The sequence below is a fragment of the Lycium barbarum genome, chromosome 6 (assembly GCF_019175385.1).
Source record: "Lycium barbarum isolate Lr01 chromosome 6, ASM1917538v2, whole genome shotgun sequence".
NCBI classification, from domain to species: Eukaryota; Viridiplantae; Streptophyta; class Magnoliopsida; order Solanales; family Solanaceae; genus Lycium; species Lycium barbarum.
In genome coordinates, this window is record NC_083342.1 from 130,264,092 (window position 1) to 130,289,018 (window position 24,927).

Sequence of the window (24,927 nt, forward strand, 5' to 3'; positions counted from 1 at the left end):
AGAATCACAATATGTACACCTGCATACACGCAATTATTCTTCCAGAACCTTCCTGTACACAAACCCTAATATACCTGTATATTCTTTTTATTTCACTTTAGTCCACAAAATTAGTTACAGGGCGTAGTCAATAATAGAAGGCCACGTGTATAGGCCATAACAAATTTTATTCCTTTTGTTTTGTATACTATATAAAAAGCAACGTACAATATTCAATTCAATAGTACAGTAGAAAATTTCTACAATTGCTTTGTTTTTCTAATATCACTGCATTTTTATTTCTTCTTGTTATGGAGGCTACAATTGATCCGTATTATCTCAACGGATCAGAGAACACAGTAACGGGTTAGTATTTGATGGATCAGGTTATAGTATTTGGAAAGGTGCGACGCTATAGTATGGTCATGGATATTCAATTCTGTGTCTAAAGAAATAGCGAAAAGCGTTGTATATTCAAACTCTGCTAAGGATATGTACTGTAGATTGGAAGAGACGTTTGAGGAACCATATGGAGTTAAATTGTTCCGATTATATAAGGAGTTAGTAGGATTGAAACAGGGAAGAAGCAACATTGCTACATATTTTACAAAATTGAGTAGTATCTGGAATGAACTAAATAGTATGTATTGTAACATGAAATGTGACTGTGGTGCTAAGTCGCAATTTTACAAGGCCGAGGAAGATAGAAAATTGATGCAATTCCTTATAGGGTTAAATGAGTGTTACGTTGGGATTAGAGGAAGAAGTTTGATGATGAGCCCCTTGCCGTCACTCAATCAAAGCGTATACTCTCCTTATTCAAGAAGAGATGCTAAGGGAAGTGCAATCTGGGCAGAAAATGAACATTAATGATGCTAGAAAATGAATCTCGAGAGCAATTATTTTAAGAAACAAGGTGACACTATAGATAAATGTGATAAGATCCACGGATCTACAGCACATTTTAATAAGAGGAAAGTTGCGAATGGACTATTCGGTTTGCTGTTACCTCATGATGCTTGCCTTTCCACTTTATCATTTACATCTTCTGTTCCTTCCATTTTAGCTGAAAATTTGCATATAAACAAGTCTGTAGCTACTTTCAACAATGTACGTTCAGATTTGTGTATAAATAAAATTGTTTCAAATTCGGTTTCTTTTTACAATCCTTTACATTTGCAGGATACTCTTTGGCATTATCAGTTAGGACACATTCTCTATTCTAGTATGAGGCATAGACCTAATTTGTGCTGGTCTGTGTGACGACATTTACAGTTTGCACCTTTCTTTATTTGAAATGCACTGTGATTTTTATGATTCTGAGTTCCAGGGTTAGGATTGCTTTCGTAGTTGGGCTGGAAATGAAGAGCTTACTCTGAGTAACAAACACTTGGTACTCTAAAATTTATCGCCATATCACTTTTGGGTTGTTCCAGTTAAGTTGTTTTGGATTGTATTTTGCTGTCACCATTGACACATTATATTTTCAAAATCTGTTATGTACTCAAGCTGTTTCACCAATAAAAGAAATTATTGTCTGATTTCTCCTGAAAAGGGAAAAAAAGAAGAAGAAAAAGAATGCTTGATGTTCTGTACATTTTATTGGCACTGAGAACTTATTCATTTTCAACTCATATGCTCCATGGTCAAATCATTTCATCATAAGAACAACGTAGCCCATATTCTTGAATTGGAATCCTGGAGGACCCATACATAGCACTTCAAACACTTCTCTGAATGATTTGGAAGGATGCTGCAACTTGCAAACCTTAGTTAAGTTTGAGGAATGCAGCTATATCCGTAATCAATTGTGGCCCATTCTCAAAAAAAAAAAAAAAAAAAAAAAAAAAAAAAAAAAAAAAAAAAAAATGCAACTGTATCCATTCATAGTTCCTCTGGGGTAGATCCATGGCAAATGGAGCTTCTTCATTGACTTCAACTCCCCATTTTGGGTTTATCTGTGGATAGGTGAGGAGGAATGTGAATGATGTAAAGAACAATGCTAGTAAGAAGAGAAATCCAAAGTTAGCTTTGTTGCCTTTTATTACTTTTATTTTCCATGAAATTTCAGCTGTTGAAGATTCAGCGAGAGCAGGGTTGGCCCTTTGCTATATTTGTTTGGCTTCTTGATTTTCCCTTTATTTTGGGGCATAGCTGAAGCTCTAGCACAGATGAGCTTTCCACAAGGTTTCCTGCAAATGGAGGATATGTCATTTGGATTTCATCAGCTTTTGGCCCTTTCAGGGAATTTCAAGAAGGCTTTTGGAAATGGTTTAGGGTGTTATGGATAACGCTCTTTACCCAATATTTTTTCTTGATTACGTGAAGCATTCGTTATTTATATTTAATCACTTCATTGGAAGAATTCGATCCCTATTAGGAGTTTGGCACTTACTATCTCTTTCACACACTTGAATTGTAGAGGCCTGCATATTCTTGGATTTTCAGCTGTTTTGCTTGCAAGTTTTGCACTTTCCTGTTTTGGTGTGATGGGGATTCCCTTAATTCCTGGGATTTATTGTGTATTTCAAGAAGGTGGAATGGAGGGGATACATCAATACCATGTCTCGAGGAGGCCAATGCTTTCCAAAGGCACTCTTAGGACCGTTATTTTGATGGTTTCTTCATATCTTATTTCACTTCTTGCACAGCAGGAACTTTGGATTCAAATCATAGTGAGTGGAATGGTGGCTTTGCGCAAGTTGTAACGCTGATTGTTGGCTTTTGGCTGAAATGGTGGATCCAGGCTGCTGCTGCCTGCTGCTGCGATGTCCAGTATGGGTTTATTTGAAGCTGAAACGAGCAGTGATGCCTTCCAACTTCTTGGATTAAGTGAAACGGGAATGCTTCCTTCTATATTTGCTTCAAGGTTTGACAGGTTTCCCATTGATTCTTTACATTTTGTACTACACTTTTAATGATTAAGCACTTGTAGTTCACAAGGCCTTTTCCTTGATATTAGAACTTCAAATCTCAACAAAACATAGAAGTATTCCATCTTCTTAGCTATGATGATCATGATTTTCCAAAACATATTTTAGAGTGATGTTTGCTCTTGCGAGTTGTACTTAGAATGTCGCATGCTAAACCATTGTTATAGGTATCTTTTACTTTTTCGTAAAGAGCATTAGCTTTGTCCAGAAGAAACATCAAGCTAATGATCTGGAGGACCTGTCAGGAAGGTGTTTCTGATGAAGCATTTCTTAGCCGACTCGTGGAGTCTAGAGAAAATACAAGATTCTGAGACATTGACAATAGAAAATTCAGAACTAGAGTAGATGTTTTCATATTTTGTACAATGGTATCAGATAGAATACATACAAAGTTCAAGATAACAAAAATATGGCATATCTATTAACTCGGCAGATTACCTGAGTAGGAATCTGTGAAATGTATAGACAGCAATATTGAGTAGGAATCTGTTCTAAGTTCTTATGAACTGCAGATCGTGAACTAACCATTTCAGATTGCTCTCCAAATTTTGATTGACAACTGAAGATTAATGCATTCGGATCTTCTTTCGTGCAAATTTTGTTCTTGTCAAGCCACCACACCGAAAATGAAGTCTAATTGAGCTGGATAGTTGCAATGTGTACCTTTCTGGGAACTTGTTCTTTCTCTTCAACAAGGCATTTGCTGACGGCTCATATTTCAGCCTTTTCCACCTGCCTGCTCTTTTATCTTCTAAAATGGATAATTATAAATACCTTACTTTAAGGCAATGGTGGTACTATTACCTCAATTATTAAGCCATTACAACCAACAGAAATATGCGATACCATAATACTCTGTACTTCTAACTTTTTGATCTCCTATTCACAAAAATAAGTACTACTTATTATTATTCCTACTCACATGCATTTTTTAAGTTTACCTGGTTTATCATTTGAACATAGTACGATTATCGGTTTATCGACCTCTTTAATTAATAAAAACTGATACGTGTGTTTTTTTCATTACTACTGTAGTATTTATACAAAACAGTCTTAGCAAGTCATAATTGTTGTTGAAGAAGGTCAACAACATTGATCTATTATGTGCTCTATAAAAATAAAGGCTCTTTTTTTATCTGACAGTGGTAAAAAACACATTATTTGTACTATTTCCCTTTTCGTTTACCTGCTTAGTTATGACTTTCAAATGTGAGTTTACATAAATAGACTAATTTTGTAAAGAAATATTTCTAGAATTCCAGCTATATACTTGAAGCAAGTAAACAAAGTTTGATACTACTATTTTGGGATCCAAATGAAAACAAAGCTATTTATTTAACATTAGTTATCAAGGGGTATTAATATAAAACTTCTCCAAATATACATAAAAACCATTTTTTATTTTATACGGCGCCTAAAATTGCCGCCATTTGGTTGAGGGTAGTAGACGGCATCAGCCAAACACGGTCCAATGAAACTAGCTCATTCAGAGTTTAATAATACGGACATGACTTACAAATATCGCACGTGTGACATTAGGTCTTATAAGTGAGAACTATTCGTGTTTGGCTTATGTTCATTACTCGAAAGTCGAAACACAATAAACCAAAAAATTAGTTTACAAAAGACAGACGGATCGCAAAAGCATACCTCAAAACAGACCCGATTAAAAAAATAAAAAAATAAAAAGACAAGCTTTGAGTGACCAACTCGAACGTCGTCTTCGTCCACACACAGGTCAATTCCTATTCTATGTTTGTGTCATTACTTCAATTTCGTTAATTGGGGTTTTTAATCTTCTTGTTTAATTATCAAAAGGGTTTCCTTAATTTCATGTCAAATGCTTAATTGTCTTTAATTTTAGTTTGATTCTCATCTGGTTTCTCTCTCTATGTTCCTCGATCGGTTAATTTGAATTTGGGTTTAGCTTCCTTTTTGTTTAATTATTTTTACTTCGTTTGATGGTACTCTCAATTGGGTTAGTTTTACTTTCATTTTTTTAAATGAGGTTAATTCTACTTTGAAATTGTTAAATTGGGGAGGGGGGGGGGGGGGGGGGGGTAAAAGCTGTCTTTAATGCATATTTGGAACTAGTAATGGAAGAATTGCTGACATTATCTTGGTCTAGTTAATTCATGGATTAATTCCATTTGATCTAAGTCTTGAAAAGTTGAATTTTAACACTGCAAACTAGGAAAGTGTATTTGCAATTAGGGCTTTTTGGGTATCGGTAGTAAATGATGTTATTTGTTTCTGATCTTTGCTGGAAATTCACGAAAGTCTGGTATTTTGAATGTCTAGGAGCTTCGATTGAAAATGGTGAGCAAGCACCATTATACTCGAGTTGATACATTAGAGCTGAGAGATCTGATATGTAGGAAGATTGGGCAGCAGAGAGCTGAAAAGTACTTCAATGAGCTTAGTAGATTTTTCAGTTCAAAGCTGAGCAAGGTTGACTTCGATAAGTCTTGCATTCGAACTATTGGGAGAGAGAATATCCACCTACATAATCGTCTCCTTCTCTCCATTGTGAAAAATGCCTCTTTGTCTAAGGTTCCTCCACCAAAACCTAAAAAGGTTGATGAATCTCTCAGCATCAAGGTCGGGAATGGTTACCAAAGAAGTTGTCTACAGTCGCTCTATGGTGATGCATTTCCCTCATCACCTCGCAAAACCAGGTCTCCAGTTAGTAGGGACAGAAGGTTGCGGGACCGTCCAAGTCCTCTTGGACCACTTGGGAAGAGCCCTATAACTTGTGAAGAAGCAGCACCGAGGATACAAGAACAGCAAAGTGCCACGGAATTGCATTCTCTTGGTAGCAGACCTCCAGTTGAAGTTGCATCTGTAGAAGATGGGGAAGAAGTTGAACAATTTGTTGGAAGTCCAGGCATTCAAAGCAGAAGCCTCGTCACTGCCCCTCTCGGAATTTCTGTGAATGTTGGTGGTGCTCGGAAAACTCTCCATAGTGGATCTGTGTACAACTTTAGTCTGGAGACTTGTCAAAGCCATAGAGAATTGCCTGATAGTAGATCGTTAAAAAGCCGTTTGGAGCAGAAGTTAGAGTCAGAGGGGCTTGGCATATCATTGGACTGTGCTAACCTGCTAAATAATAGTTTAGATGCATTTTTGAAAAGGCTGATTGAACCTTGCATAGGACTGGCTGGCTCTCGACATACAAATGAACATATCAGACGTCGTAATGGCCAAATACTGCCTGGATGGTACGGGCAATTTCCTGGGAATTATACAAAAAGACAAACAAAATCCTCGTGTGTAAGTATGTTGGATTTCCGAGTGGCAATGGAGATAAATCCTCGTATACTTGGGGGAGATTGGTCCACGCTACTTGAGAAGGTCTGTGCGTCTGCTTCAGAATAAACAGCTCTTTGTCATCAATCTTGTTACCAGATGGATAAGTGGAGATTTCAAGCTTTTGCGTCTGATTTGATGATGAGGTTCTTGACATGATTTCTCACGAAATGAAGTATAAGTGAGAATTGTCAAAGGAACAAGCATGTGAATATTGTGGGAACTCGTCGGATGTGTGGGATGAGATTTGTATTCTAGGAGAATTGGTCCCTTGAAAGGGACATGTTTACATAGATTACTCATAGATATTGTTTAGAAGCACTCGGTTTTATGTCATTTTTCATTTTACAGCTGAGGTTTTCTATGAAATACTTTCATGAAATAAATCATTTAGTTCCATGCAGCTGTGTGCTATTGTAACTGAGAAGTCATCAAGTGAATCAATTTCTAACCATTACTGAGTGCTTTCAGCTCCAAAGATTTTCCAATTTTCTGTCTCTTCAATGATCCATTTTTGCAACATAGAAGCAACAATTATATTTCCTATGTCCAGTGAAGTGGACATTTTTTTTCTTCTTCCTGGGTTGAGGTGTCAAGTGTGTTCCTCCTCTAGAGATGAATGAGGTGAGATATGTACTTCTTGATTATAACTTTGTCCAATGTGATGCCTCATTTGTGGCTTCAAGCTTCAGGTGACATATGCTTCCATTATTGGCTGCAAAATGTAATATAATGGTTCAAAGAACGGTTGCTTTCAGCAGTCATTTGTCTCTAGCATATCTTATATTTTTTCCTTTTTGATTGTTTAGCTTGTTACTGCATTTCTGGATGTTAGTGGGCTTTTTTCCTCACTTTGTCATTCTTACTTTCTGGTCCATCCAAATGATAATGCCCTTTAGAAGTACGAGGTTGTGGCCGCCCCAAAATTATTGAGTTTGATCTGAAGTGATGTGATGCCTTATTGGTGGTTTCAGTCCTTCAAGTTATGTATATGCTTCCAGCGTTGACTGCAAAAGGTTACATCATGGTCCAAAGACTCGTTGCTTTTGGTGTCTTCTGTTTCTATCGTATTAAACATTGTTACTCTTCCTTATTGTTTTGCTTGTTAGTGCACTTCTGAATGTTGGTGGGCGTTTCTTTCTCACCTTGTCATCCCTATATCTAGTCCATCCAAATGACCAAGCCCTTTAAAAGTTTGAGGTTGAGGCATGCACTTATTGCCCTTAAATTGTTGAGTTTGAACTGAATTTGTCCAATAAGATGCCTGATTGGTGGCTTCAAGCCTTCAAGTGATATACAATTACAGTCTAAGTTGCGCGAACTCTTCATTTTGATGCCACACCCGTCTCGACACGGGACGGGTGCGGGTGCGGGATACGTCCCGGATACGGTCAACCAACTTCGGATATTGGGACAAATTTGGGGGGAAATTGAGATTTTGATTTCTCAAAATGAAAGATAAAACAGATTTAAGACATGGGAAATGGTATACCTTTGGTATTTTATAGTCCTTTTGTCTCATAGTCGTTGCTTCATGTTTCAGGACAAACAGAGAGAAACGAAGAATGCAAGGGGATCGTGTTCTTTTGTAGCTCTATTTTTATAATTTTGAATTTTCTTTGCCGAATCCCCACACCTGTATCCATACCTGGTTCCGCACCCCCGAATCCTAAAATTTAGATTTTGCCGAATCCGACACTCGGATCCGTACCCGTATCGGATACCGGCACCCGAGTCCGAGCAACTTAGATTACAGTATTGGCTTCAAAAGGTAACATCTCTGTTCAAAGCTTATCAGTGGACTTCAGTATGCTTGATGGGTTTATTTCTCTTTTCTGTGCTTTCATTCTAGTTCATCCAAAATACAAAACCCTTTAAATGTTTTGAGGTTAAGGCATGCTCTTCTTGTCATTAAATTGCTTGTTAGTACAGTTAGAAACTTTTATGTATGTTGGTGGGGCTCTTTTCTCCGACTTGCGCTTGCCATCCCTTCTCCTGCGATACTGCAGTTTGCACTTCTAATTTTCTCTTAATTTATAAAATATATGTTCTTAAAATAGTGACACTTTATTATCTCAGCTAATTCTCCTTACCAGGTAATACATGAACATGTATACCAGCATTAGATAGAGCAAAAAACATGTGGAGGGCTTTCCCATTTGGATTGAATTTTTTTACTGATTCAATTGAGTTTTAATTAGCCAATGTTTTCATATACAATAATTGTGTACAGTACATTTTGTTATACTATGTTTGAAAGGGACCAAAACAAATTTTGTTAACTCTTTTCCAGTGATTATTTGGGGAAGCTGAATATTGTGAAACTTTGCATCATTGAAGCGATTGTTGTTTAATTACTTGCCAGAAAAGAAGCAAAATACGAAAACAAGGTAGGATTGAAAATAAATAAAAGGGAAACTATACCATAGCTTGTAGATTGAAGATAGATGTACAGATCTGTTTGTGTTGGATTAAGTTACTTGATTTTCAGTTCTTTTTGTATAGTAAGCAATGTAATCAGAATCAGTGTGTGGTTACAATTTCTTTTAGCATTTGCTATCATTTTAGTGAAACTGAATAATTTTTTCAATTATCTGATATTTACTTTTCTAAATAATCAGGAATCAATTTGAAAATCCAAACCAAATGGGCCGACTGAATCAAGAACAGTGTCCTTGACATCATCCTGCAGTAAACTGTCCTTTTTAATCATTCTTTTTCAGTGTTGTTAATTTGAACTATTGCTTTTCTTTTTTTTTATTTTGTTTCTCAAATATTGTCATATGTCAGTCTATTTTATCGACCATCAGAGTGTAGTACTTCTGTACATCAACATGCTCCCACTGTTTACTGTGGTATGTATGCACAAATTCTGACAGCCTTGATGTAGCTTCAGAATTCTGCACATCCTCGCACAAGCTAAGCTCTATGTTGCCTTACAATGGAGGCAATATAAGAAATTCTTTTTGTGCACGAACAAATTTGAACTCAAAAGGAATAGAAGCACATTTTATAAGATTGGCACATTAAATATCACACACGTCTCTATCTGTTCTGTCTCATAATTTCTCCACAACATGACAATGAACTTTCTTCTTGTCTATGTTTTGGCCTCCATCTAATTTCTTCTCCTATATTGAGCGTGCCTGGCTTAGTTGAATCTGCAGAGAAGAGGTTTTACCTTGTGCAACAGATGTTAACCTTTGTCCCAGCAACTCGGGGAATATCAACCATCTATTTTTTGACTGCCCAATGCATATACTGACTGAACTGAACCGACTTTGATATGATAATATGCCCCAAGGCTAAACTGCACCGAACTTTGTGGATGCGCTGATGCAACTGTATGCATGAACTATACTGTACTGATCGGGCCACAGAATGATTTAGGTGTTTGTAACCCCATTGTATATAATGGATGTAGATTGAACGTCGTGGGATCATTGCTGAACTTGTAGCATCGTTTCCTTGAGCTATAGGCTTTAGCTACTCAATTGCAACACATGTCGTTGTCGTTGTCTGTTTGATGTTAAATGAAGTGTACTGGGAGAACAATTGTAAGCTCTCATCTGCTGTTTGGAGGAAAATGAATCAAAAGCTCAAGGTTTTCTGGTGCATCATACCCAACCCTGTAAATGTCTAGCATGTGTTAAATGTGTTTTCCTACATAGAGTCTTAATTGTTTATCTGCTGTTGACCAACTCCTCAATTGTAAATACACAAAAGACTTAAGTTGATAATAACACTATAATGGCAGGATGGTTATCATTATTCTTTCTCCAATCTTGTACCTTCTGACTGAAATATTTTAGCTCACAATTCTATCTCGAATTATTGCAGCATCTCTTCAAATTAATAACAAAGTCTCTGATTTCTTCAAAAACAAGAATATTGTGGTAAGCATTAATATAATTCTCAGGAGAATACACCAAAGAGTCTTTTGATTCAATGATCCAACTGATGGAGATCTCGAGATCTTAATTTTGATCTCAAAAAAATACATATTACAAATTATTACAACAAAAGAACACGCAACAAGCAAGCCATTATTTTGGAAAGAAAAAAAAATTGGCAGAGTAAATGGAAATGCTCCAAACAGGAGGATGAAAATGAGTTAAAAGTCAAGGAAATGGTGGAAAAATATTGAAGCTAAAGATTTCAATATCAGTAGTAGGTTGGTGGGGGAGATGGTGATGGAGGTAGAGGTGAAACATAGGTGGCAGATTGCTCGTACTTCGTAGGTGGTGGAGGTGAGGCATAGTTGGTTGGTGGTGGAGGTGATGCATAGGTGGCAGATTGCTCGTACTTCGTAGGTGGTGGAGGTAAGGCATAGTTGGTTGGTGGTGGAGGTGAAGCATAGGTGAGTGATTGCTCGTACTTGGTAGGTGGTGGAGGTGAGGCGTAGTTGGTTGGTGGTGGAGGTGATGCATAGGTGGCAAATTGCTCGTACTTCGTAGGTGGTGGAGGTGAGGCATAGGTGGTAGATTGCTCGTACTTCGTAGGTGGTGGAGGTGAATAGTATGACGGTGCTTGTTCATAGGTCTTTGGTGGAGGTGGTGGAGATTTATAGTAAGGTGGAGGTGGAGACTTATAATAAGTTGGTGATTGCTCATAATATTTTGGTGGTGGAGGTGGAGGTGACTTGTAATAAGAAGGTGATTGGTATTTTGGAGGAGGTGGAGGTGACTTGTAGTATGTAGGTGATTTCTCGTAGTATTTCGGAGGGGGTGGAGGTGATTTTACATAATAAGTTGGTGGTGGTGGAGACTTGTAGTAAACTGGTGACTTGTAATATTTTGTTGGTGGCGGTGAGTTGTAGTATTTAGTAGGAGCGGGAGACTTGTAGTAGTGCTTTGATGGAGTTGGCGACTTGTAGTAGTGCTGTGAAGGAGCAGGTGATTTGTAGTACTTTATCGGCGATGGCGACTTGTAGTAATGCTTTGAAGGAGTTGGTGACTTGTAGTAATGCTTTGAAGGAGCAGGTGACTTGTAGTACTTTACCGGCGATGGCGACTTGTAGTACTTTACTAGCGATGGTGACTTGTAGTAGTGCTTTGAAGGAGTTGGCGGCTTGTAATACTTTGCAGGAGCAGGTGACTTGTAGTACTTTACTGGCGATGGTGACTTGTAGTAGTGCTTTGAAGGAGTTGGCGACTTGTGATACTTTGCAGGAGCAGGTGACTTGTAGTACTTTACCGGCGATGGTGACTTGTAGTAGTGCGTTGATGGAGCAGGCGACTTGTAATGCTTTGAAGGAGTAGGTGACTTATAATACTTCTTTGCAATTGGCGACTTGTAGTAATGCTTTGAAGGAGCAGGTGACTTGTAATACTTCTTTGCAATTGGTGACTTGTAGTAATGCTTTGAAGGAGTAGGCGCCTTGTAATATTTTGCTGGTGAGGGTGATTTATAATATTTTACTACTGGTGAGGGTGATTTATAATATTTTACTGGCGATGGCGACTTGTAATAGTTGTGCTTCGAAAGAAGAGGTGCTTTGTAATATTTGTGTGATGGAGAATATTCAGCAGATTTTCCAGGTTTTTTGTAGTAAGGAGTAGGTACATGATACTTAGACGGAGATGGTGATTTGTAGTACTTCTTAGAGTTGTAAGAAGGTGAGGGTTTAGTATACCCATAGGAGTGATCAGCAAAAACAGTGCTGGCTGCTAAGCAAATTGCCAAAGCAGCTACAAGTAGGGGCCATTGCCCCAGCTTCCCTAAGCTTCTCATTTTATCTGCAAACCAACTTTACTTAGAGAAGAGACAGAGAGAATTAAAACTTGTCCTGCATATTTGAGAAGGGAGCTCTGGTTTTTATATAGCAATGTGGCATCTTTCTGGTTGACATTGATATAATGGTTTCATGGTTACCCACTAAGAAGAGAGCAAAGGCCAAATAAAGACTTGGCCATTACTAAGTTGGAGGTACTCTCAGGTGACCAAAAAAGATACAAAAAATTAAAATAAAAACAAAGAGGGATAGCACAAAGTAGTTAAGATTTGAAAATTTCTAAACTATAAACTGAACAGAGAAATGGTGACATTTTCTTTGTTCTTTTTGCATGATGAAGGCTGTGGAGTGAATGGCCTTGCAGATAAGGGACATTCAGTTGATATGGTCCTTTCTGATCCTTGTCTCTTTGTAATTTCAACTATAGAGGTAGAGGATCAAAGTCAAAATGGCTTACCAAGTGGGCAATAAAGAAAGAATTGGCATAAGCCAGCTAAGGAGAGAAATGCATGTCACCTCCTTCTAAAACAGCTCGCAGTTTCTGCATGTTTCTATAATCAGATGGTCACTGAACTTTATCCATTAGAATAGAATAGTAGTCGTAATACTACTTTTTGTTACATCAAAATAGCTTGACTCTGGCCATTATAACAATAAAGAAATAATATTAAAGTAACTGCATTTTGCTCATTTTGACAATAAAGCATAAACCTTATACACTTTAAAAGTCAAAGTCACCTTTAATCAATAGGTTTTTGTCATTATAGTAGGTAAAGTTTAGTGAGTATTACTGTTATAGAGGATAAAATTTAGTTGCTTTAATGTGACAACAATAGCTTTATTTCCTTTCATGTTGGATACTTTTGCAAGCTTTATTGGGTAGTTAGCAAGATTACAACTATATGCACACTGCAAATACATCTTTGATATTCAGAACAATTTGGTACATTAACAAATTGTAACAGAGGTTTCTTCTAATCCAAAAATTGTCAACTTGCAATGAAGTTGAGAATAAGGATACAAATGCAAAATCTTCAAAATTAGATCTATGCCTGCCCTTCATAGTCAATATCCTCTTTGGCAAAAGCTAATAGTGTAATATGCGATTTCTTTAACTAGAACTAGGATATACAAAAAGAACCATGATGGTCCAAGTAACTCTTAAATAATACATTCAATGGCATCATCTGTGCTTCTGCTGAAATTCTGGTCCACCACACTAACATGTCATCGGGGAGAAAATCATTCCAAAGCCATGCCTCCAGCCAGATTGTTAGCAAGAAGAATATGTGAATTGTTAGCAGAGAAGACATCATATAGCTTCTTATACAAGGATCACGTCGTAGAGACTTTTTCTTGGCTTGCCATGTAGGTCAGATACACATTCCATACGTACGAAAATGTGTTGCTCACAAGCGGCTGTCAATGTAGTAACAACATCTAGTTAGTTACCCAATCAAATAAATATACGAATACATTATTTCTATAATAGGAAAGACAACCCTCTATTGAAAATGAAGGGGGAAAACCACTTTTTTCTTTTGGTACCATAGAGAACTTCATTTGTTACTCTGAGCATATATGTATATTTAAAAAATTACTAAAATATTAAACAAAAGTGCATTGGGTTCAGTGACGAAAACACAAAGTTTGAACCCATCAAATTTTAAATCCTGGATTTGTCTCTCAGTAGGCCAAAGGCCTAATGGCAGAAAAGGACATCTTAAGTTATGTAAAGTAACCTTACAGGTCGATGAGACCCTAAGCATACCTGTAAATGAACAGGAGCAAACTTGAATGTAATGAAATCACATATTGGCCAGTACATAAGACCATTGACAACCGTGGGAATCAAGTCGCGCTTGAGTCGGGCAACAATCTCTGAACTACTTTCACCTAAGGGTAGCAACCAATACAAGGATTAGTGATACAGGCATCCAAAGTTAATGCCCATTGTAATTCAGAAAATAAAATTGGAAGAGTTTGAATAAATGTCAAAAGTAATGCTAGTTCATTCATCTAATAAAGAAGTTTGGGATATCCAAATTCAAACTTAACAAGCATGGTAGATAGCCATTAAGGACTAATGGCGACAAAAAAGTAAAAAAGGGAAAGGAGCTGATCCACTTCCAATCAGTAAATATTTACTGATGGATCTACTAAAGAAGCAGCTTGCCAATGAACTGACAGATTCTTATGTTGTGTCAAATTTATCAAATAGATGTTCCTTATCTAACCTTAATTTTTGGTTTCTGTGTCACTTCTCAGACACACTGGCACAAAAGGAACAGGTTCTACCTTTAATATCAAGGGCTCAAGAATATGATAATTGTCCAAGTCCTCCATAAATATTTTATTTTATTAATGACGGTAAAGTAAAGCCTACTCAGTCGTACCTTGTGCTGCAGCATTCATGGAGAAGAAAATAGAGTTAACTGCAGGGCCATAAACTGTCTGTCCCAAAACTATTTTTTTTAATGTTGAGATAACATCACGCTTTGGAAGGCGCCTTGACAGAAAATTGAACCAGAAATGAAGTGAAGGTCCAACAATTAATGCTCCAAAACCAGCCATCCGCAATGTTCGTGTGAGGTCATACTGCTCCATCAATGACCCAGCAATTGTCTACAGAACAGAGAGCGCGAAGAAAAGGGGGGAAAAGATTAGAAACGTGTAAGGATTAATTCCACAGGTGAACCAGAATAGAAAGACAAACTAGAAGAGGGAATGGTAAATAAGGCAGGTGAAACGCAAATTACATAAGAGAACTAACAGACTTTGATATTCTGAAGTGTTGTTGAACATTTACTGGTGTTATTTCTACACCATAGAACTGCAACGCCTCAACCCCAAGCAAGTTGGGGTCGTCTATGAATCATCTCTGACCTTGCCACTCCATTTAATATTGGACATTATTACTACACACCATAATACATGAAAAGCAAGTTTAACCCCTTCAAGATGTATCCTGATATACAAATGTAGTATTCTGAAAGGTACCAAGTGCCAATTTCTGTCACATTATAGGAACAGAACTGTTCTTTTCCACTAAGCGATACAGACTACTATTAGCTTCCACGGGAATAAATGCTTGTGACTACAAGACCACGCTGGATTAATTTTAAAGAATAAATGGCTATTTCCCCTGTGCAGGTTTGACTCCAACTTGGGAATGAATAATTTGAGTTTTGTTATTATAAAACCATCATTAATTAACATAAGATTACGTTGACCCTCGATCTTCATCTTATATGATCATTTTCCTTAATTTTGCTCTCCTATAGTTGAAGTTCTCTCGGCATCATCTTACTTTTGTTCAGTATTAGAATTCTTCAATCAAATCTCAACTTGACATTTCTCAAATAACAAAGAAGCAAAATCAAACTTTGTCATTTCGTGCTAGTTTCTAAGAATTGACAATCCTTTGCACTTCTTTATTATTTTGTAGAATCCGGTTGCTAGTGTAGTCTGAGGCTACATCAACTATCCTAGTCTTTAGATGCTAATAATTTGAATTACCAATAAGGGTCATTATGTAAAAGAAATTGGTGCAAATACCAACAGTCATTCAGTTTTCAGTCCAGAAAGAACTCATGGAAAGGAGCACCAAAGAATCAGATCTGGCAACTATGAGAAGACAATTGTGGAACTTGTGGGCTAAAATGAGTGAATGTCGTTGAACTGGTCCATGATTACCTGTTAAAAGACAGGCGTTTATAGGAAGCTCCTATACCCTACGATTGCGAATGAACTTGGAGGAAACTCTTAGGGCTCTCGTTTGCTTGAAAGCATGTGAAGATGAAAGTAAGGAATGACGAAAACAAGTCTATCAGACAATAATAGCCCCCCAAGACTTTGGTTTAGTTGTAACTTGTAAGAGTGCAGTGTCTGTCGTGTGGGTTAGGCACACCTTATATGAGAAATTCTTGAGGGTCAATGGTGCACGGTTGAAACTCGGTGGAAAATGGAATAGTCCCTCCATGGGTTCACAGGCGTTTATAGGAAGCTCCTATACCCTACGATTGCGAATGAACTTGGAGGAAACTCTTAGGGCTCTCGTTTGCTTGAAATCATGTGAAGATGAAAGTAAGGAATGACGAAAACAAGTCTATCAGACAATAATAGCCCCCCAAGACTTTGGTTTAGTTGTAACTTGTAAGAGTGCAGTGTTTGTCGTGTGGGTTAGGCACACCTTATATGAGAAATTCTTGAGGGTCAATGGTGCACGGTTGAAACTCGGTGGAAAATGGAATAGTCCCTCCATGGGTTCTTTAGTATGCGTATTACTCCGGTGTTATGAAGCAGTTCTCTATATATAAAGCTGAGAAGGTTGCTCTACGTGAAGGATGACTAATTAGTGGAAACTAGCTAGTTTTGTACTTAATGTACTCATTCCAGCTATGCCAAGAAGATAGATAATCTATAAGGACAGTAAGCAGATTAATTGATGCCTACTTTCCTTTGAGCCTTTGAAAGTTGAAAGCATAGAAAAATAGAATCTTCATCTTTAGGCGGGTCTTCTTCTCCACCACCAACTAAGACATATGAAAGCGGTATCCGACATTGTTGGGCAGAAAGACATGATATCATGAAACTCAAGTACATAATACACTGATTGTTCGTCCACTTCAAATGCTTATAAGACCATTTTCCGTTGAAATAACAAGGATTGGTTTGGTTACTTAGGAAATCCCAAGCAAAGCAATCTGTCCAATTTCCAGGCTAAGTGGTATGAAAGAAGGGGAACTCGCACTTAATCCAATAACGAGTTCTAAGCGCACCTCTTTCTAAGAATAGCTTCCATACTTGACCGGGCAAGTCGTAGATAGTCTTGGCTACGGGTCAAGTTGGGATTTGATTTCATTCCTGTAACTAGATGAGCGCACCACAAGACCAGACAAGTTGCTTGCTCGCCTCACATTATCCGTCTTTTAAGTCGAGTCATTTAGTAAGGAAGCTACTTTTATTCTTTAAAAACCCTGCTGTAGTGGTGCTTCGCGAATTTAACAAGTCCTATTCTTCTAGATGCCTTCAGCACTTGGATCCACTGTGGAGCAGTGTTATCAAAAGCTAAAAGGGCAAAACAACTCTAAGGTCTGTCGGAGCTTTAAGTGCAAAGCGCAAAGGGCAAATAAAGCATGGGCATTAATGAAAGAAGGCGCAAATGGAGAAAAATACAAATAGATATGTTTATTTCAAAGTTAGTAATTATAAGCATGAATAACAAATATATCGAAAAGAAATTGGAAAAAGAATAACAATAAAGTGAAATATTAATTGTTTAGTGTTGCCTCTTCAGGAAGCGCTCATTGGCAGGGGAAAATGTCTTAGAACCTTGATGACGACACTAAAGCGCACATTAAGCGAGGCGAGTGCTCAACACTGCTGTGGAGACAGGTCACAAATTAAAGGACAAACAGGAGGAATAGTGCTCAGTGTGTAGTCCGAACTCCTGAATGAAGATGATTCAGAAGCCAACCAAACTTTGAATTGTGCAAATGCTAAGTAAGAGTGGGTTTGGGTGAGACTACTACATATGTTGGGAAAGTTAAGAAACTAAACTCATAGATTTAAGGTCACTTATCCCATACCTAATAGTAAGAGTAACTCCACGAGGAACTTAGTGCCATCTAGCTACTCTTTTTTTTTTTTTTTTTTTTTTTTTCTTTTCTGGTTGACAATGGTTTGCCCTATTTCATCAGCTCTATGTTTAATTGGGGCGAAAAAGTATCCGGATGAGGAGGAAAGGAAAGGGGTCAAGATCATTAATCTTGTTTGATTAATACACAAACTCTATATAACAACTACTTCATAATCTCTGCAATTTGAACCCTTGTAACTTTACTTTTTCACCCCAAATTAAAGAACAGGATGCAGTACACAACATGCATAATTATTTACCCTAATAATGAATTTTTCAACAAAGTAACTTTCAAAGAAGCTTAAAACCTTTCTATAAAGTAAACAAGAACAGAAACACAAATTTCCAGAGAATAGAGAATCTTTTTTTTTTTTTTTCCTTTTACAACATTACTGAATAAAAATACCTGCGAGGAAAAATCAGCTGCAGTGAGAATAAGGCCACAAGTGATACTTTTGGTGAGAATGGGTCGAGTGTTGAGTTTTTCTAAGTACCAACCAACGAACCCAACTTTTGAAGCAGACGAAGATACCCCTGAAAAGAAAGCCAAGAAACTTGGACTTGACAACTCTAGTTCCTTGGTTTTCCTATAAAAAGATTGAGGTAATCTTGAATAAACTTTAGATTGTTGAAGTTGGTGATGAACAATACGGTTCTTGATATTCAAAGGTGCAATGGAAGGTCTTCTCCATAAATGGTGGGCTTTAGAGCCATTCCTGAGAAAAAAAGCACACATGTTTTAACTTGTGGAGAAAAACTGGAGACACCCCAGGTGTTACAAATTGAAAAGGGTTCTCTTATAGTTGTCAGTAGGGGAGACAGAGAAGTTGGACTGGTGCAGGAGTTTCAAAGATGGCCGCCAATAAATAGGAGCAAAGTGTAGAAGACAAAATATGGTAAGAGTCTTGTGGTTTACCAAAGCACTTCCCTAATTTTCTTCCACGTTTACATTTTCATTCGCTCTTGAACCATACTCCCTCCTCTTTGCCCCCTAGTCCTTTTCACATTCATGCCACTTAATAAGACACTAACTTTTAGAAATAAAGAGTAGCTATTTTGACTAAATTGTTTTTTGTTAATAAGACCGGCAAAGTTTGATATTTGATGAGATCTCTCTATCAATAGGTAGTAATGAGTGTTAGCTACAGGGGATACGATCCATCTACTCTTTATTTCATAATTTTTTTATGAGAAATCAAGATATTTTTTTTCATTGAAAATGAAGAAGGCCGAGGATGACCTACGGTGCGTCTTATCTGAAGGAAACACTCTTGTTGATTTATTGGCTTGAGTACATAGGAGTAAATAGAAATGAGTGTTCGATATAGGGGATAGGACCCATCTGCTCTTTATCACAGATTTTTTTTTGTGAGAGATCAAGATATTTTTTTCATCGACGAGGATGGCCTACGGTGCGTCTTATCTGAAGGGAACACTCTTGTTGATTTATTGGCTTGAGTACATAGGAGTAAATAGAAATGAGTGTTCGATATAGGGGATAGGACCCATATGCTCTTTATCACAGATTTTTTTTTGTGAGAGATCAAGATATTTTTTTCATCGACGAGGATGGCCTACGATGCGTCTTATCTGAAGGGAACACTCTTGTTGAATTATTGGCTTGAGTAAATAGGAAAATATTTGAAAAAACAAAGTCAATTCCTTTTTTATTTTGTAAGTAAAAACTTAATTAAACCAAAATAAAAGGTTAAGTGGATACTTATTTTACACTAGAGAGAGTAATAATTTGTTTTTCTCAATATCTTTTTATGAGCAGTAATTAGAAGGAATTAAAGATAAGGAACAATGAGTAATATTTTGCTTTTCTCAATATTTGAGTAGTTCGGAGAAATTTGTTGATTTACCAAATTTAGGAATTGCAACTAGATTTTATAAGAACTTAAAAATGAAGATTAATAACAATTGATATAAGGGATTAATTTTAACTTGAACTTTAGTTTTAAAAATTTCAACATGTTTTTTAATTTCTTAAAGTATTATATTCTCAAGACGAATAAAACAATAATGATTTCATTATCACACAAATTTACATTTTTATTTGATAGATAAATTGCTACTATTTTTAATATGAAATAACCTGTGTTATTCAAAATCTCTAGACTAATTTACACACGAGTCCAATCAAACAATAAAAATATAGTCACTAAAAAAAGTAGTACTCCATTATACATGCTACATTTTTCAATTATTTGCGTGTGTACATGTTACATATATATATATATATATATATATATATATTACTTTTTACACCTTTAGTCCAAATTATTTGACTCCCTTTTTTCTCCAATTAAAAGTGTGAAACATTAAATACGAAAAAGTTCACTGTCCATCTCTTTTGCAAAATGAAAATATTTGTTCTTATTATTTTTTACACGGTTTGTCCAAATTATTTGACTCCTTTTTTTCTCCAATTAAAAATATAAAATCTTAATTATGAAAAAGACTATTGTCCTATCTCTTTTTTGCAAAATAAAAGAAGTTGGGTTGGATGAAATATACAATCATGTTCATTAGTATTTCTCTAGTAGTAGCAATTTCGTAATGGTAATGCCATTGCTTATATTAAGATTTGTGCCCTTGAGATTTACTTCTGTTTCAAAATAATTTATTTTATTTAAGAGAGAACAATCTAAGTACATAACGTCGGCAAACATGCCAGTTGCATTGAAGGCTTTCCATCATTTATGTTAACGTCACGTCAGCAATAACCTTTTTGAAATGATTCCGTTCTTCCATCCCCCTTTTAACACGTGGTCAGGGTCTTCCAGCTCACATAATCGTTGCTTTCTGAGTCCTCTAAGTTTTGCGTATTTCTAGAGCGATCCCTGGTTCTTTAAGTCAGCTTCACTTCACGTGCCAAATTGTTTGCGCGTTTAAAAATTATTTTACTTTTGGACTTGTTGACTATTGTTTAGTGCTTTTACCTCACATGAAACTTGTTTGTCATTGATTAAATGGTCAGTACATGAGAAAAGGACAAAAATGGTCCCTTAACTATGATAGTAGGTTCAAAATAATTCCTTAACTATGCACTTAACGGTTTTAGTCCTTTAAGTTTGTTACAAGTTAACAAAAACGGTATCTTAACTATGAGAGTAGGTTCAAAATAGTCCCTTAACTATGCACTTAACGATTTTGGTCCTTTAAGTTTGCCATAAGTTGACAGTTTTAGTCTCGACAAAATATTCATCGAACTCTATTTGTTAGATTTGACGAGAACTATGAAAAAAAAAGAAAAATTAGTGAGAACTCTAGATCGATCAAATAACTCGGGACAAAACCGACGGACGTTAGTCGGTTATAGAAAAAAACTGAGGAAAAACCTACAGACTTGATAATGTCAAAAAATAGTGTCTCGGAGCACAAAGACCGACAGATTCTGTCGATTAAAATCGAGGGAGTCCATTCGCTAAGTAAAATACACTAGATTCGTTTTTACTGAAAACTAGAGAAAACTAAATACTTCTAGTGTAGTGGTTCTTTTTTAAAAAGAAAATAGTTTCTGCGCATTTTTCCTCAAAAATAACCGATGGACTTCCGTTGGTTTTCGTAAAAAACAATAAAAATTAAAAAAAAATAGTGTCCCTCGATTTTATCCATCGGTTTCCGTCCATCGTTTTTTTCGCTTGTTTTTGGTAGTGACAACTTTTTTAGTTTCTGCTATTTCTAATTTATTTCTAAAGTCTAGTGTATTTTATTTAGTCGATGGAGTCCCTCAGTTTTAATCGATAGAGTACGTCGGTCTTTGTGTTTCGAGACACCATTTTCTGACATTATCAAACCGTTAAGCATACTTAAGGGACTATTTTTAACCAACCCTCATAGTTAAGGGACCATTTTGTCAACTTATGACAAACTTAAAGGACCAAAACCGTTAAGTTCATAGTTAAGGGACTATTTTGAATCTACTCTCATAGTTAAGGGACCAATTTTGTTAACTTGTAACAAACTTAAATGACTAAAACTGTTAAGTGCATAGTTAAGGGACTATTTTGAACCTACTATCATAGTTAAGGGACTATTTTTGTCCTTTTCTCGTCAGTTCATTATTTAAAAACAATGGAGATTCTATTCTCATCGGCATTTGATTCATCACTTAGTTCTGTTAAGGTTCCGTTGGGACATGATTTGAAATCATGGTTTAAAATTTCAAATCATACTTTTTTGGATGATTTGAGATTTTATCTCATGATTCAAATCATGAGATGAGATGAAATCGCATATCCAAAGTCCAAACGCTAATTTCAAATCATGATTTCAAACTATTGTTTCAAATTCGCATGTCCAAACGCCTACTTAGAAAATTATTCAATTTGGCAATTAGAGTAAATATTTTCTTTAGAGATTCTGCCTCCTTGTATATGCACAATTTTTGGGTTTGCCTTCCCCAATTCAGTCAAGGATTCTTTTTCTTTTCTGAAAGCCCAAGTTAACATATCACAACAAGGGAAAATTATATATATAGATACATGTTAAGGAGAAATATTTACGAAACGTGACGATAGTTTTTTTTATTTACAAAACCTAACGATATATGAGTGTTCGATATAGAGGATAGGACCCATCTGCTCTTTATCACAGATTTTTTTGTGAGAGATCAAGATATTTTTTTCATCGAAAACGAAGAAAGCCGAGGATGGCCTACGGTGCGTCTTATCTGAAGGGAACACTCTTGTTGAATTATTGGCTTGAGTAAATAGGAGCAAATTTGGAAAAACAAAGTCAATTCCTTTTTTATTTTGTAAGTAAACACTTAATTAAACCAAAATAAAAGGTTAAGTGGATACTTATTTTAAACTAGAGGGAGTAATAATTTGTTTTTCTCAATATCTTTTTATGAGCAGTAATTAGAAGGAATTAAAGATAAGGAACAATGAGTAATATTTTGCTTTTCTCAATATTTGAGTTGTTACGAGAAATTTGTTGATTTACCAAATTTAGGAATTGCAACTAGATTTTATAAGAACTTAAAAATGAAGATTAATAACAATTGATATAAGGGATTAATTTTAACTTGAACTTTAGTTTTAAAAATTTCAACATGTTTTTTAATTTCTTAAAGTATTATATTCTCAAGACGAATAAAACAATAATGATTTCATTATCACACAAATTTACATTTTTATTTGATAGTTAAATTGCTACTATTTTTAATATGAAATAACCTGTGTTATTCAAAATCTCTAGACTAATTTACACACGAGTACAATCAAACAATAAAAATATAGTCACTAAAAAAAGTAGTACTCCATTATACATGCTACATTTTTCAATTATTTGCGCGTGTACGTGTTACATATATATATATATATATATATATATATATATATATTTGTATTACTTTTTACACCTTTAGTCCAAATTATTTGACTCCCTTTTTTCTCCAATTAAAAGTGTGAAACATTAAATACGAAAAAGTTCACTGTCCATCTCTTTTGCAAAATGAAAATAATTGTTCTTATTACTTTTTACACGTTTTGTCCAAATTATTTGACTCCTTTTTTTCTCCAATTAACAGTATAAAATCTTAATTATGAAAAAGACTATTGTCTTTGCAAAATAAAAGAAGCTGGACTGGATGAAATATACAATCATGTGCATTAGTATTTCTCTAGTAGTAGCAATGTCGTAATGCTAATGCCATTGCTTATATTAAGATTTGGGCCCTTGAGATTTACTTCTGCTTCAAAATAATTTATTTTATTTAAGAAAGAACAATCTAAGTACATAACGTCCGCTAGGGGTGTCAATGATTTTGTAAAAATCGACTTAACCGACCGAATTGAACCGAACCGATTATTAGAAATTCTTAATAAAATCGATGGTTTTTATATAAATTTTTAACCGTACCGAAAAATTGGATAGATTTTTTATTTTATAAAAATAAACCGAAAAAATACTGAACCGTACCGAATATATTTATATGTGTAATATATATTTTATATATTAAGTTTAAAATTGATAAACCATTAAATTTTTTGCCTTGTGCCTTGGATGGTGGGAATGATTACAAGTCAGCAACAAGTAATTAATATTAATTCAACTACGAAACCTGTTATGTTACCCCCATTGAAACTAAATTAGTTCTAGCACCTCAAGTAGTAACTAGTTATAAGGTATTCCAACAATCTTTAGTAACAAGCTACATGGTATTACATATTTTTCCTTTCTTATGATTTAAATTCTTTTATTGGATATTGAATCTTATTAGACTCAGTTCTTGTCTCATCTTGATTGAGTACTTTCCGTTCGTGTGATCTAAATTTTTTGTCTTTATTAAATATTATCGTACACTACTATAAAATAGTGGAATGGATCTCTATTCTTGTCGTGATTCACATTTTCTTAATTCTTCACCTTTTAAACAATAAAATGTCTAGAGAGTTCTTGTCAAAGTCTTATACAAGTATGCATGATATCGTGTACAACTTCTACTACTTTTATATGACGTTTTTTAAAAAAATATCAAAAAATTAACCGAATCGTACCGATACCGAAGAAAACCGAGATGATGGAACGGTTTCGAAAAGTTCAATTTTAGTTATACAAAATGAAATAACCAAAAAATTAATATGCTATAAATTTTATAAAATAACCACCCGAACCGTACCATTGACACCCCTGCGTCGTCGGCTAACATGCTAATTGCATTGAAGGGTTTCCATCATTTATGTTAACGTCACGTCAGCAACAACTTTTTGAAATGATTCCGTACTTCCATCCTCCTGTTAACACGTGTTCAGGGTCTTCCAGCTCACATAATGCGTTGCTTTCTGAGTCCTCTAAGTTTTGCGTATTTCTAGAGCGACCCCTGGTTCTTTAAGTCAGCTTCACTTCACGTGCCAAATTGTTTGCGCGTTTAAAAATTATTTTACTTTTGGACTTGTTGACTATTGTTTAGTGCTTTTACCTCACATGAAACTTGTTTGTCATTGATTAAATAGTCAGTTCATTATTTTAAAACAATGGAGATTCTATTCTCATCGGCATTTGATTCATCAATTAGTTCTGTTAAGGTTCCGTTTGGACATGATTTGAAATCATGGTTTGAAACCTCAAATCATACTTTTTTGGATGATTTGGGATTTTATCTCATGATTTCAAATCATGAGATGAGATGAAATCGCATATCCAAACGCTAATTTCAAACCATAATTTCAAACTATTGTTTCAAATTCGCATGTCCAAACGCCTACTTAGATAATTATTCAATTTGGCAATTAGAGTAAATATTTTCTTTAGAGATTCTGCCTCCTTGTATATGCACAATTTTTGGGTTTGCCTTCCCCATTTCAGTCAAGGATTCTTTT

At 35.7% G+C, this 24,927-nt stretch overlaps 3 protein-coding genes and 1 pseudogene across 3 annotated transcripts; 2 read left to right on the forward strand and 2 right to left on the reverse strand.

Annotated features, from left to right (window-relative positions):
- Window positions 1-861: 861 nt before the first annotated feature.
- Window positions 862-2,897, forward strand: LOC132644669 (probable polyamine transporter At3g19553; annotated as a pseudogene).
- A 1,594-nt stretch (window positions 2,898-4,491) lies between these two features.
- On the forward strand, window positions 4,492-6,709 carry LOC132598954 (uncharacterized). The gene is made up of 2 exons (XM_060312123.1): window positions 4,492-4,649; window positions 5,214-6,709. The coding sequence occupies exon 2, from the start codon at window positions 5,229-5,231 to the stop codon at window positions 6,288-6,290; it is 1,062 nt and encodes a 353-aa protein (XP_060168106.1). The 5' UTR covers window positions 4,492-4,649; window positions 5,214-5,228; the 3' UTR covers window positions 6,291-6,709.
- Window positions 6,710-10,385: 3,676 nt separating this feature from the next.
- LOC132644670 (extensin-1-like) lies at window positions 10,386-11,954 on the reverse strand. Its single transcript, XM_060361269.1, has one exon. It carries the CDS (start codon window positions 11,952-11,954, stop codon window positions 10,386-10,388), a length of 1,569 nt encoding a protein of 522 aa, XP_060217252.1.
- Window positions 11,955-12,903: 949 nt separating this feature from the next.
- Window positions 12,904-18,870, reverse strand: LOC132598955 (uncharacterized). Its single transcript, XM_060312124.1, has 4 exons — window positions 18,003-18,870; window positions 14,352-14,580; window positions 13,727-13,851; window positions 12,904-13,374 (listed from the first exon to the last, which is right to left on the reverse strand). Exons 1-4 carry the CDS (start codon window positions 18,330-18,332, stop codon window positions 13,291-13,293), a joined length of 768 nt encoding a protein of 255 aa, XP_060168107.1. The 5' UTR covers window positions 18,333-18,870; the 3' UTR covers window positions 12,904-13,290.
- Window positions 18,871-24,927: the final 6,057 nt, after the last annotated feature.

Coding starts and splice junctions, on each gene's coding strand:
- LOC132598954 (XM_060312123.1), top strand. CDS start 5,229: ATGGTGAGCAAGCACCATTATACTCGAGTTGATACATTAGAGCTGAGA.
- LOC132644670 (XM_060361269.1), bottom strand. CDS start 11,954: ATGAGAAGCTTAGGGAAGCTGGGGCAATGGCCCCTACTTGTAGCTGCT.
- LOC132598955 (XM_060312124.1), bottom strand. CDS start 18,332: ATGTGTGCTTTTTTTCTCAGGAATGGCTCTAAAGCCCACCATTTATGG. Junction 14,581..18,002: donor CAGCTGATTTTTCCTCGCAG/GTATTTTTATTC, acceptor TCTGTTCTGTAG/ACAATTGCTGGGTCATTGAT. Junction 13,852..14,351: donor CATGAATGCTGCAGCACAAG/GTACGACTGAGT, acceptor TGCTACCCTTAG/GTGAAAGTAGTTCAGAGATT.